At 38.5% G+C, this 15,025-nt stretch overlaps 2 protein-coding genes across 2 annotated transcripts in view; one reads left to right on the forward strand and one right to left on the reverse strand.

Annotated features, from left to right (window-relative positions):
• Positions 1 to 15,025, reverse strand: part of FBXL13 (F-box and leucine rich repeat protein 13) — a 104,761-nt gene that overhangs the window by 24,602 nt on the left and 65,134 nt on the right. Inside the window, exons 12-16 of the mRNA XM_044423268.1 lie at positions 11,285 to 11,414; positions 7,331 to 7,429; positions 2,869 to 2,986; positions 2,166 to 2,328; positions 103 to 222 (exon numbers count right to left, since the gene is read on the reverse strand). Of these exons, the coding sequence (XP_044279203.1) occupies positions 103 to 222; positions 2,166 to 2,328; positions 2,869 to 2,986; positions 7,331 to 7,429; positions 11,285 to 11,414 (630 nt within the window). The remainder of the gene's footprint in view (positions 1 to 102; positions 223 to 2,165; positions 2,329 to 2,868; positions 2,987 to 7,330; positions 7,430 to 11,284; positions 11,415 to 15,025) is intronic.
• The window catches only part of LRRC17 (leucine rich repeat containing 17), a 36,844-nt gene continuing 33,062 nt past the window's right edge, over positions 11,244 to 15,025 (forward strand). Inside the window, exon 1 of the mRNA XM_044423431.1 lies at positions 11,244 to 11,344. The gene's annotated coding sequence lies outside the window, so the exon portion shown is untranslated. The remainder of the gene's footprint in view (positions 11,345 to 15,025) is intronic.

Genomic DNA, 15,025 nt, shown 5'->3' on the forward strand with positions numbered 1-15,025 from the left:
AAGGGCAACACAATTGTTAAAAAAGAGTAACTACATGCAAAATTATTTAAAAGTTCCTAACAACTAAGCATCACAAACAAATGATATATTGTACTACAGTACCTTTGAGCTATTTTTATGACAGCACTGTCAGTAATATAGGAACAATTGGCCAAGCTTAGTTCTCTTATCTTTGAGCCCGAAGAACCATCAACAAATGTTTTTATTCCTGCATCACTGATTCTAAAAATAGAATAGAAAATAATTTTCTTATATTATTGAAATTTATTGCTAGAATTATTAACAACAACAAGTATGTGAATGTCAGACCATCAACTGAAATAGATTCCATTTAATACCTAGCCATCTATCCAATTCTCAATTTCTAAAACAGACTCTAAAATTCAAAAATCAATTCTAGCTTTCATGGATCTTTTCATGAAGGTTTTTAGATCTACAAACTACAACTGAAAGTAATTAGAAACCTATTTCTCATCTGATAACTAGATTATAAACAGCTTCATATAACCATGTTCATTGAGAATTAAGAGCCATTAACTTTAATGGTACTGACTCACTTCTTATAAACTCTGTTAAGGCTTACAGCCAAAACCTGTAGCATTAAAAATGAATCATAATGTACTAAACAATTGTCAATAGATTCAAACATTCAAGCTTAGTCTTGAAATCATTTATGGAACAGTAATCTTGCTAACTTCAATAGGACTACATGTAAATAAGTGGCTCAAGAGTTAGGTCTGTCTTTAATTCATGCAGTGCCATTCAAAGGGCTTTACAATGGTACCACTGAGCTGGGCATATCTACCCCTTATCCAAAAAAGCCCTTTACAATATGGATTGTTTAAAACCTTTCAAGACTTCTACTGCTGATTGGTTAGTGTAAAAAGTGGGGACAGCTCTCAACACTATAATGGGGGCAGGAAGGTGCAAAGACAGTAGTAGCATTAGCTCTTCCCTGAGACAATTCTTATACTCTGTGCAATAAATCATATATGGTAGCTCCCATGGGATAATTTCTGGGAATGTAAAGAACCACTGCTCAGTCCATGACATGGCTGGGTTTACACATAGTGATTCTTCTGCACTGGTAGTGTATATGGAGTTGTCCCAACTGCCTTAATTATGGTGGCATTAAATGAATTACCATAGATATACTAAGTATATAAATACACTGGCTGAAACCAAAGAACAAAGTCTATTGTGATCCTGGCCTGGCAAACTAACTCAAACTCTCAATAGTTAACATTGTATGACATTAAAACCTCCTTTAAACATATTGGTTGTGGGTACATAGGCAATATAAGAGATTGCATTGGATGACAGGCTAAAAAAACCTCTAGACAGGGTGTTATCCTCTTTCCATTGATAGAATTGCTTCTATCATCAGAACAGGGAGGTGGGAAACTTGAGGGGCACATACAGAAAGAGAGGCAAAATATGTAAGCACACCTGTATTCACAATGTTGGATTTCAGTCATAAAAATGAAACCGCTGCTTTGTAAATATACTGGCACCTCATCAAAATGTTTATCCTCATTATGGCTCAAGCAGAGCAAAACACCCTCTTAAACTCACAGTTTGCCCCAACTCCAAAGGTTATAGAGAAAAGACATTTTGTTGGAGTGTTTAACTGAACTGTATACTTATTATATATCAACAATCAAAATCTGTTCTCTCTGCAACAGCATAATCCTATTTTAGTCATGCAGGATAAGTACAATCTGATATTGTGTCAACTCAAATATATTACAGTCACTATTGTATTTCAGAACAAAGAAATAAAATACTGATGAGTTCAAAAAACTATTTGTGCTGTGAATAATTGGTACATCTTCCATTCTGCATCTCTTGTGTCTGCCATATTCCATCTCTTTCTACACTGAACCCACTCTGCAAAGTACTTACACTGCATTTGCTAAAGGAAGATAGTCCCAGTGCCATTGCATTAATGCTCTATTCTGTTGATGTAATGTGCTAGATGAGTTGGCAAGTTGTGATATTATAGAATATTTTAGCTTTTTGTGTGTGCTCATTTGAAGGTGCAGTTGTTCACAGATTTGAGCTGCAGGAATATCTTTTCTTTAGCAGCTACAATGAGACCTAAATACTTAAACAAATACTTAAATACTTTAACATTTACTTTAATCAGCTGAATATAACAGTACCTCATGCAATCAGATAAATTTAGTACAATAATATCATCCAGTGATGCAATTAGCTTCAGACCCACATCTGTTATCTTCTGACAGTCAGCCACACTAATACGTTTCATATGGGGCCAGAATTTGCTCATCAGTTTGAAACTGAGGTCAGTAATCCGATTACTTCCTGTTGACACACAAGGTTAATGAGTTCACAATAACACAGTTATCAATACCTGTTTCACAGTGCCTTCTAACTTGGACAGTTACTGGCATCCTATTGAAGAGTGAAGGAACACAGAGCAAAGATTGCATCCTCACTTCTCCCATACTACAAAATACTTAGACATTGTTTCCTAGAGGAGCCTCACCCTTCCTCTCCCCCAGAACACTCATTTGATGCCAATCTTCCATCCTCATAGCTCAGCTGGCATGGAAAGAACTGCAGCTGTGAAAGAAGAGGGAGGTGCTCAGAGGGCAGAGTTCCAGCTCTGATCTCAAAATGCATTTCTGAGGTTGGAGCTGGAATGTCAATCTTTCCAATGGCCATCTAGACAGCAGCTAGTGGTGATAGGCTTGCTCCCAGAATCAGTAAAACTATCAGCTGGACACTTCTACTGAACTACATCTTGCAAAATGATGGTGTATGATTAATTTTGCAGGAAATACTTTATCATCAAATGCTATTAAACAATTGTGAGGAAATGTTGTACTTGATGCTACTAACCTTGTATCTTCATTTTAACAAGTTTACATTGAGCAAGTGCTTTAAAACCTGTGTCAGAAACATGTGGAGACTCGTTGAATTCAACAGACACAATCTGTTTACATTTTTCAGCTAAAGCCTTTCAGAGAAAAGAAAAGAAATTAGCAAATTGTTTATAAGTTTTGCATTTTATAGAAAAACTACACTTTAAAAACTGCTGAATTTTATATCCTATCTCATCCATCTGCACACTTCTTTGAAAAGATGATGATACTTAAGACCTGCATCAACTACTATATTTTTAATTTCCAAACGGTAGCTGAATTAACCTATTGAAATAACATCAAAAAATCCTAATAAAGGAAATGTCTTTTGACACCTTCTGTTAGTCTTTAAGGTGTGACAAGCTTTCTTGTTTATATTGTGATTAGTAGCTAGTGTTATGCTTTTGCAGCAAAAGCAAAAAAAAAACAAACCCCACAAAGATCACTTTGCAGAAATTCAGTAAATGTTCAACAAATATGGGACATGTACTGTACCTTTTTATATACAGTATTACTCAGTGTGTCCCCTTCATGGGTCACTGCCTTGCTGTGGTGAAGGGGCTTGTGTAGCACAATGAAGCTACGAGCTATGCTGGTTATAGCAGAAAGCTCTGACAAAAGGTGATGCACTGAAGAAGGAAATGGCAACACACCCCAGTATCCTTGCCATGAAAACCCCATGGGTACTATACAAAGGCTAAAACATATGATGCTGGAAGATGAGCCCCTCAGGTCGGAAGGTGTCCAGTATGCTGCTAGGGAAGAGCGGAAGACTAGTACTAGAAGCACCAGAAAGAATGAAGCAACAGGGCCAGAGGCCAAAGGACACTCAGTTGCGGATGTATCTGGTGGTGAAGTGAAAGGAAAGCCCAATGCTGTAAAGAACAACACTGCATAGGAACCTGGAATGTAAGATCTATAAATCAAGGTGAGTTTGATGTGACAAGACTGAACATTGACATCTTGGGAATCAGTGAACTAAAAAGGACAGCAATTGGTGAATTTAATTCAGATGACCATCATTTTATTTATTTATTTATTTTATTAGTATACAATGTATACTATTGTGGGCAAGAATCCTACAGAAGACATGGAGTAGCCATCTTAGTCAATAAAAGAGTAGGAAAAGCAGTACAGGGATACAATCTCCAGAATGATCTCGTTCTAATTCAAGGCAAACCATTCAGCATCACAGTAGTCCAAGTCTATGCCCCAACAACTGAAGTTGACCAGTTCTATGAAAACCTACAACACCTTCTAGAAAGAACACCAAAAAATGTTGTCCTTATCATCATGGGGGATTGGAATGCTAAAGTAGGAAGTCAAAAGATAACTAGAATAACAGTTAAGTCTGGCCATGGAGTACAAAATGAAGCAGGGCAAAGGATAGCAGAATTTTGTCGAGAGAAAAAATTGATAAAGGAATTTGTCATAGCAAATTGTTTTGCTATGGTCATAGCATAGCACTCTTTTCTAACAACCCTGGAAATGACTTTACACATGGACAACACCAGATGGTCAACACTGAAATCAGATTGATTATGTGATCTGCAGCAAGATGGAGAAGCTCTAATACAGTCCGTAAAAACAAGACCAGGGGCTGAACGTGGCTCAGATCATGAGCTTCTTGTTGCAAAATTCAGGCTTAAATTGAAGAAAGTAGGGAAAAGCACTAGGTCACCCAGGTATAACCTAAAACATATTCCTGATGAATATACAGTAGAGGTAACAAATAGATTTAAGGAATTAGATCTGATAGACAGAGTGCCTGAAGAACTATGGACGGAGGTTCGCAACATTGTACAAGAGGCAGCAACTAAAACCATCCCAAAGAAAAAGAAATGCAAGAAAGCAAAATGACTGTCTGAGGAAGCTTTACAAATAGCTGATGAAAGAAGGGAAGTGAAAGGCAAGGAAGAAAGAGAAAGATACACCCAACTGAATGCAGAATTCCAGAGAATCGCTAGAAGAGTTAAATGAATAGTACAAAGAAATAGAGGAAAATAATAGAATGGGAAAGACGCGAGATCTCTTCAAGAAAAATGGAGATATGAAGGGAACATTTCACGCAAAGATGGGCATGATAAAGGACAAAAATGGCAGGGAACTGACAGATGCAGAAAGAGATATCTAAATACTGGATACCTAAAGGAGGGCCTTCTTTCCTATGTGCCCACCTGCCCCTTGAGATCTGAGGCAGAGGTCTTTCTCTGGGAGCTGTCCCTGAAGGAGATTAGGAGGGTAGTTACCCAGAGAAGGGCCTTTTTGGCAGTGACACCCCAACTCTGGAATTTGCTCCTCAGGGAGCTTTCCCTGCTGCCGTCACTTCATTCTGTTTGGCATCAGGTGAAAACCTTTTTATTTTCCCATCGTTTTAATGTTTAATTGGTTTTATTGAGGTTGTTTTGTTTTACATTTTTGGTGTTTTTTTCTTTTTCTTGTAAGCTGTCCCAAGACACTTGTAGTGGATGACCTATAAAAACTTTTAATAAATGAATAAATAAGAGGTTGCAAGAATACACAGAGAACTGTACAAGAAAGTACAGTTCTTGTACAATTGTCCCTGATAACCACAATTGTATGGTTGCTGACCTCAAGCCAGACATCCTGGAATGTGAAGTCAAATGGGCCTTAGGAAGAACAGAGCTTGTGTAGATGACTAGTATTCCAGCTGAGCTATTCAAAATCCTAAAAGATGATGCAGTAAAAGTGCTACACTCAATATGCCAGCATATCTGGAAAACTCAGCAGTGGCCACAGGACTGGAAAAGGTCAGCAGTTTACATTCCAATCCCAAAGAAGGGCAATGCTAAAGAATGTTCAAACTACCGAGCAATTGCGCTCATTTCACATGCTAGCTAAGTTTTGCTCAGAATCCTACAAGCTGGGCTCCAGCAGTATGTGGACCGAGAACTACCAGAATTACAGGCAGGGTTTCAAAGAAGCAGAGGAACTAGAGATCAAATTGCCAACATATGCTGGATCATGGAGAAAGCTAGGGAGTTCTAAAAAAAAAAAAAAAAAAAATCTACTTCTGTTTCATTGACTATGCTTAAGCCTTTGATTGTGTGGATCACAACAAATAGTGGCAAGTTCTTAAAGAGATGGGAGTACCAGACCATCTTATTTGTCTCTTAAGAAACCTGTATGCTGGTCAAGAAGCAACAGTCCGTGAAAATGGAACTACGGATTGGTTCAAAATTGGGAAAGGAGTACAGCAAGGCTGTATATTGTCACCCTACCTATTTAACTTATATGCAAAGCACATCATGTGAAAGGCCGGACTAGATGAAATCCAAGTACGAATTAAGAATGCCGGAAGAACTAACAACAATCTCAGATATGCAGACAATACCACTCTAATAGCAGAAAGTGAAGAGGACCTAAAGAGCTTCTTGATGAGGGTGAAAGAGGAGAGTACAAAATTTGGGTTGAAACTCAACATTAAGAAAACTAAGATCATGGCATCCGGTCCTCTCACTTCCTGGCATATATATGGGGAAGAAATGGAGGTAGTGACAGATTTTATTTTCTTGGACTCCAAGATTACCACAGACGGTGACAGCAGCCAAGAAATTAAAAGATGCTTGTTCCTTGGGGCAGCATACTAAAAGGCAAAGACATCTCCCTGCCAACAAAAGTCTGCATAGTCAAAGCTATGGTTTTCCCAGTTGTAATGTATGGCTGTGAAAGATGGAGCATAAGGAAAACTGAGTGCCAAAGAATTGAGGCCTTTGAATTGTGGTGCTGGAGAAGACTCTTGAGAGCTCCTTGGACTGCAAGGAGATCAAATCAGTCAGTCTTAGAGATCAACCCTGACTGCTCTTTAGAAGGCCATATAGTGAAGATGAAACTCAAATACTTTGGCCACCTAATGAGAAGGAAGGACTCACTGGAGAAGAGCCTAATGCTGGGACAATTGATGGCAAAAGAAGAAGGGGATGGCAGAGAATGAGGTGGCTAGATGGAGTCACTGGGGCGGATGGTGTGGGCTTGGGTGAACTCCGAAGGATGGAGGGAGGACAGGAGAGCCTGGAGGAATGTTATCCATGGGGTCGTAAAGATTTGGACACGACTTAGTGACTAAACAAAACAAAAACTTAGATGAGTCAAAATGCATAGGACCAAATTGTAAATCTGCAGTCTTTGTGAATAAAGGCAATCAAATTTCGTACTTACAAAGCAATTTTTTAAATTAATCCAGAAGGGTTAATTTAGCCTGCTCCCCCCCCCCCACGCACCCAAATTTAATGCCTGGTAGGAGCTGGCAAAAGGGGGAGAAAACACTCCCACCTGCAGCAGCCTGTTGCATTTCTATGCTGAATGCAGAAGGCACCCAGCATGCTCTGCTAACCCATTTGTTCATCTGCATAGAATTCTTTCCTACCAGGCTACTACTTGAATACAAAATTGTATGATAGGTAGAGTAAATTTCTTACTTGAATACATCTGTCTGTCAAAGTAGGCATTTCATTAATTATCAGGTGTTGGATACCACTGCAGCTGTTAGCAATATTTCTGAAGCCTTCTACTGAGATCTAATTTTTAAAAACAAAACACTTATTTTAAAAAATTAGGCCTATATAATGCAAGTTAGAAATCACAAATAATTGTTAACAGCTCTATTATAAATTACAAAATACATTAATTTCATACTATTAAAAGAAAATACAATGACTCCTAAGTTTTAAGCCGAATATATTACAAAACAGGAAAAAAACAGATTGACATTTCAGAAGCAGATTTTGGATATCAGTAACCTTTACCAGTCTCATTCTCTCAGTATATATTAGAAACATCCATGAGTGGGAAATATTTGTGAATCTAGAGCCTGTTATTTCTAAAAAAAATACAGTCATCTCACAGTGTATGTTATTGTTATTACACTGCATTTATATTTCAACTTTTCCCCTTCTTGTGAAAAATCTAAGATGGCTTACATAGCTTCCCCTTGTGAAAAACCCAGGATGCTTACAACAACCATTCTGTTGTTGTAGACTAAACTGAGAGCAAGTGACTGGTCTATGAACCCACTGAGCTTCATGGCCAAATGGGGACTAGAACCTGGATCTCCCAAGTCCCCAGTCCAATAATCTAACCACACCACACCACATGTTCCTGAAAATGGTCAATTCCAGATTCACAGGTAATCCCCTCCAGATAATTCCTCCTGATAAATTTAGAAAAGGTGTTCCTGAAAGATGTGTTTTTCCATTAAAATATGAATTTTGGAAAATTTATGTTTTCTATATAGCAGTTCCTTTATGAATGCACACTATTTCACTTTAAGAAGCCAAGAAAAATTAATAAAAACTTTAGGCTCAAAAGAAGCATATATTAAATAAAAAGCTCTTATAAATGAACTACTGTAAGGCTGCACTATGGTGTTCTGGCATATTAGGAGCAGGCATCAGACTTACAGTAATGTCCTGCTCCATTTTCCTCCATCATATATTATGATTTTGCATCCCACCTTGCATATTTAACAGTTACTATTCTCTATTCAGCAATGGCTGATTTATGTTCCTGTGAGTACATGGCTGTATTTATATTCTTCTGAACTGTGAGGGAGGGAAGATTAATTTTCTATACTGGAAAATTATCCACTAACAACTTTTAATCTTTTTATAAAATAATTTAATTATTCATTTTTTCCTTTTTAATTGAAATCATTGCCCTCTGTGCACCCTCAGAGATCAGCCATTATCACAAACTGTATGGCTATAGTCAGCCATGCTTGCACAAATATGTGTGAACCTGTATTATTTAAAAATATTATTGATATGTTATTACTACGTCTGTAGCTTCCAGCTGTTGGAGGTCTAGGCTGCTCATATTTCCAGATTATGTCAAGCATGGGTGTAGTGCTGATGGAGAAATACATTTTAAGAGGCTAGAAAGGCTTTCAGTTCCAATAAAGGATTGGCAAGGCTAGTTTTCTTTCAAGATAAAATCACTGAATTATCACTGATATTTATGAGGTTCCATAAAACCTCAAGTGGAGGCAGAGATTCATATCTGAAGGTAAATACTACCTAAGACCCTCTTGGTTCTACCTGGGGCTGCCTGAGAGATACAAAATTATTGGTATTTATGAATACTGCCAAATTAAGAATGTATTAAATAGAAAATACATAACATAAGAAAAGGCATGTTGGATCAAACCAAGGGTTCATCTACTCCACTATTTGGTTCACCCAGTACTAAATAGTAGCCCATAGAAAAATGCCCTGGTCTGGTTTTATTACATAAGCTTCAGTTGGTACAAGCTTGAGTATGTTGACAAGGTACTTTGTTTTTGTGCTGGATCCTTGCCCTTCCTGCCAGTAAGCCAATAAAGGAACAATCAGCTGGGAAGTGATTGATGCTGCTTTGTGAGGAGTGGCCCCATGCCTCCTGAAAGATGCAGTGGTGAAACCACGTCTGGAAAAATCCTCCCTTGACCCAGAAGACTTAATAACTTGGTGGCTAATATCCCCTTCCTGTGCAAGGTCAACTTCCACTCTTAGATCAGACTGAATATCTGTATCCATTTCAGTGGGGGTTCAGGCCTGGTTTTGGCATGGAAACTGCCTTCATCACCCTGTACAATGACCTATTTCGTGAAAGTGATGGGGAAATGTGATCCTGTTGATACTCCTGGGCCTTTCAGCAGCCTTTAATACCATTGACTATGGTACCCCTACATCCAACTCAGAGAGTCACCTGGAAGGATCCATCATTGTCACTCAAGTTTCAGGTGGTCTCCATGGCACTAAATTCTATCAGCTTTGGCCAATAGTGACCCTAGCTGGAAGGGGTAACTTGGTGCCATAAATGGTCTATGCTTTGGTAACTTCTAGGTTCTATTCTGCAATGTGCTGTATGTTGGTCTGCTTTTGTAGTTGATATGGAAACTGCTAGTACAGGATTTGGGGGCAAGATTCCGGACTGGGAGATGTGAACATGCCTAGTCTAGTCCAATCTCCCATGTACTGGTTGCCAATTTGTTTCCAGGCAAATATAAAGTGCTGCTTTTACCTTTTGAAGTCCTTTATTTATTTATTTTCCTTTGTACCTCCTGTAGCTGAAGCTCTCTGGGCAATTTACAACAAAATGGCTCAAGTCTCCAATGCCTCAAAGACTGTCTCTCCCCACATTGACCCTTAGGTTGGTTTCAGAAGCCCTTTTCTTTGTGCTCCTTCCAAGGGAAGCCTGGTGCATGGCAGGTTAGAAATAGGCCTTTTCTCTGATAGTCCTGTGTTCTCAAGGAACATCATTTGGCATGGACACTATCAATTTGTCTGCACCCTGCAAGGACATACTTGTTTTCCCAGGCATTTGGACATTAATTGTGGCCAAACTGTTGTGTATTTGGTGTGTGTTGCTGATTTTGTGGTGTTCTTTCTAGAGATGTGGGGATGGAAGAAACTCTTTTGTATTGCATTGATTTATTTTTTTAAAATGTATTATTGTGCTGATTATTGTCTATGCTGGCTTGGTTTTTCCCTATTATATTACAGATTTCTGTATTACATGTGCAAATCTCTTCAAAACTGTTTTTGTACCTAGTGAATATAATTCCATATATCTGAAGAGCTCCCCAATATACAGAACCATTAACTTATTGTTATATAGTTCCATTTAATTTTCAAATTGATAGGAAATCAATTGCCTAAATATGCTATTGGAGGGGATGGATATATAAAACTCTGTAGGCTATACTCTGACTGCCTCCAAGAAGAATCCTTTTTATTTAAGTACTTTGTGTTCAGGCAGGTTAAACCTGGACACTATGTTAATACTTGTCAACATGACTTGGGTATTTTCCTTCTGGAGTCTAAAAAAAACTTCTTACCCTCACAGATTCCCAGAATTCAGCCAAAAGAAGAAATATATGTGGAAGATTTATTTCTAATGAAACAAAGATAGCAGGTTACCATGCCACATTGTCAATATTTTACAAAAGAAAGAGAAGAATACTAAAAAGCTCACTGGCAATTTGATTTCCTTTTTGGGAAATCTCATTCTCTTCAAAAAAAAAAAAAATGCTAGTTGTTGTTTACTAATAGAGAACACTTGAATATTATTACGTTTTGCAAATTTAAAATGTTAAATTGTATACAGGGAAGTAACATAACATAAAACAAGCATGTTTTAAGTCCAGAGCCACAGTAATGCATGCTTTCATTATGCAGTAAGAAGTGGTTGTTTATAGTTAAGACACCCACTGGAAAAAAGCCAAAAGCCTATAGTGCTGTTCCTCAGGAAAATTTAAGCTGCTGTGTAATTTAAAACCTCTCAAGTTTGCTGCAGTGCTTGCACTGCTTTAGCGTACCATGAATACTGGATGTCGCCAGTCTTCTAAGGGATTGCCTTCCCTACAGTATGAAAAAGAAAATTCAAACGCAAACCTGGAGGCAGCCTGAAATATCCAAATAGATGAGCTTGTGACATCCTCTTCCAGAGCCGAGGTACTGTAAACCTTTGTCTGTGAATTTTCTGCAATAAGCTAAACTCAGATATTGTAAGTTGGGAAAGCCCCTTTACCCAATTAAAAAGAGAAGGAAAAAAATCAGTTACTACAATGCAAGTACAGATTTCTGATGCAATTTGATACTGCAGCTTTCTAATAACATGGGTGGACACTGGAGTTTAAGGAGCTTTATCTCTGACTGAATGCAAAAGATTTTGTGCTTCACTTTTTTCTGCACTATTAACTGTATATTGTTTAATGTTATCCCTGAACACTGCAATCCTAGATACTATTACCTGGCAGTAAGTTCCATTGCACTCAGCACAGCTTACTTTCAGTGGACACTTATAGATGGTTCTGTTTGATATAATACATATATTTAAAATAACATCTGTTTTTAATTTTTTTTGGGGGGGTGCTTGGCCGTAAACCCAAACATTATGCACTACTTTTAAATACATGAATTTTCACGAATTTTAAGGACAAAGTTGTAACATTAACTTCACATTGATAATGCAAGTTGTATAAGTTAATAAAGAATTAAACTCTAACAAAAGCCATTGATAGCATTCAAAATATAATCTAACTGTTTTCCAGCTTAAAGGAGCAATTCTAAGAAAAGCAAAACTACAAAGAAGCAATATTTATACATGAAATTCTTAAGCTGCAATGACTATGTACAGTTACCTGGGAGTAAGCCCAATGAACATGTAGAGACTGACATGAGTAAATATGCACATAATTGCATTGCATGTTATTGATAGGAAAGATTTATTTATACCCAATGACAGGCAAGGAAAATGAGCTGGACAATTACACAAGACAAATGTATACTCTGGAACTATACATCTGTTTGCATTTATTTTTGTAATGTAAATGTACTATCATCCTGCTGAAGACCATTAATTTCAAGCAATTATATTGTAGCTGAAATAAATAAGTAATGCAAGCCACATTACCAGAAATGAAACCTTGCAGAAACTGAATTAAAACATATAATTAGGAGTGGTGACATCATACTCTACAATGGATTTAGTTTCAGAAAACATTTTAAGGCAATTGCATTAGGCTCCAAACAGTTGAAAGATTTGGAACACCCACGATGCTGAAAGCATGATATCATGGCTATTACCTCTAAGGTTTATTTTATATATATTTATTATTTATTATATTATAGTCCATCTTTTTCCTGCAAGGAAACCCAAGAAGGCTTATATAATCTTCCCATTTTATCCTGGTAACAGGTTAGGTTGCTTAGGCTGCCTAAAGTCACTCAGTGAGGACTAGAACCTGGATTTCCTGGGCTCGAGTTCAAACACTCTAACCACTATACCATACTAGCTCTTACTGTCTTTCCTGTGTTTGCATTTTTAATTGATTAGAAATAAAGAACAAAAAGCAGAAAAAAGGGGTTACAGTTTTATTCTGCTTCTACATTATCATGATCAAATTCCACTTGAGGCCACAACCTGTGGATTATATTTATTGTGCATACACTAATGTTGTTGAACAGCATATCCATGCAATAAAAGCCAAAGACAGACATCTCAAACACAGATGCCCAATTAAAGTCTGCAATATCATGCGCATATACTACAGTGTTAGTCCCACAGAATATACTGCAACCTACTTCTGAGTAAATAAGGATAGGTCTGGGCTGCAGGCTTTGTTCTGAGTTGTCTGCATGATAGCCTGGCTACCATATTCACATACTACAAGTTAAGGTTGTACAACCTTTGTGATCCTAAAGACTATATTGGATGGTGCTAAGGACCAGTCTGCTGCAGGTATGTACATGCATTCCTATGCACAATTAACCCCTTAACTATCTCTGATCTCAGAAACGAGGGACAGGTTTATCTTGCAAGTGCAAGCAAGTTAATACATTTCTTATCTCTGAACAACACAAGATGGATGAGGGCGGACGAGTCTGATGGACTTCTAGAAATGTCTTGATGGTTCACATATGTTTACCTTTTTTAAGGCATGAATGACAGCTTAAAGGACCAGACTGTGACAGAGGAGTATACTGGTATATGCAGGCCATTTGTTTTGCCCTGTCCCTTACTAGAAGCTGGTAAACAAACCAGGTAAGGGAGAGTTTTGTGTAATGTCTAAACCCAGAATTGAGGCTTATTTTACTCAGACCAACCACAAGTATAAGCCAGGATTAAACTAGAATTTCTTGCTGGCTTGTGAATTTTCACTTTTGGGGGTATAATATATCATAATCCTGTGTATGGGTGGCACATGAAGACTTCTTTTTCCTGGTCTTTTTACCCACTTGAGCTCCCTAAGCAGGAGCAAATGGGATGTGTGCACTAACATGCTGTTCATTTGTATTCTGGTTTATTAAGCTATAATTCATGGCATAAAGTAATATGCAAACACAGTAAATGACAAATTATAACAGGTTGCATCTCTACCAGGAGATAGGAAAACATTATCTTCTTAACAGTTCAGATGCTTTAACTTGTACTGGTCAATACAACACAACACAACACAAAATGCGTACTCCTGTTTTTCTTTCAAAGTTCTATAACGTGGCCTGGAGTGGGGCTTCATTCATACTTTGTTCTATGCTGTCTTTGTTTATATAAAAACATTATAAGTAATTAATCAGGACTCCCAAATCCACGGTTGAACAAAATAGATACTGCAAAATATGTTATATTTGGGGTCACCTGTTTTTTTGAGCGGGTGCTGTAGAGGTACCATATGCCACCCTATGACATATATTCAGGCACTCTGTATCCTGTATTCAAGGGCCAGGGCTTCATTGTGAAAATCTTTGCAGCTCTGACTGGCTGCAGGTACAACACCATTTTTGAGTTGTAATAAATCTTCCCATTATTAGGGACACCATTGTGAAGCTAAGTTAACTCAAGATAAAAGAAATATCAGAATAAGGATAATATCTACGAGTACGTCCCACCACTTGCCTATTGGACCCTTGCCCATCTTGGTTAATAAACAACGCCAAGCACGGGATTGGGATCTGGATCTTGGAAGTGGTTAACGCTTCTCTGAGGGAGCGTCAGGTACCTGCCCCTTTAAAGGAGGCGGTAGTCCGACCGGTCCTGAAGAAAGCGTCACTGGATCCAGAGACGGCCACTAATTATAGGCCAGTGGCCAACATCCTGTTTCTGGGCAAGGTGTTGGAGCGGGTGGTGGCGGAACAACTCCAAGCACTCTTGGATGAAACTAATTATCTGGACCCATTTCAGTCCAGCTTCAGACCTGGGTATGTTACTGAATCTGCCTTGGTCACCCTGTACGATGACCTGTGCAGGGAGAAGGACAGGGGGAGTGCATCCCTGTTGGTTCTTTTGGACCTCTCAGCAGCTTTCGAGACCATCGACCATGGTATCCTTCTGGATAGGCTAGTGGGAGTGGGGGTCAGAGGCACTGCTTTGCAGTGGTTCCGCTCCTATCTCAATGACCGATTCCAGAAGGTGGTGCTGGGGGACTATGGCTCTGTACCATGGCAGCTATGCCATGGAGTACCGCAGGGGTCCATTTTGTCCCCTTTGCTGTTTAACGTCTACATGAAACTGCTGGGAGAGGTCATCAGGAGGTGTGGGCTGCGGAATCATCAGTACGCTGATGATACCCAGCTCTACCTCTCGTTTTCCACCAATCCAGGTGAGGCAGTGGCTGTGCTGAACCGGTGCCTGGC

Source organism: Varanus komodoensis, unplaced genomic scaffold, assembly GCF_004798865.1.
Source record: "Varanus komodoensis strain SLA01 unplaced genomic scaffold, ASM479886v1 scaffold13_3, whole genome shotgun sequence".
Classification (NCBI taxonomy): Eukaryota; Metazoa; Chordata; class Lepidosauria; order Squamata; family Varanidae; genus Varanus; species Varanus komodoensis.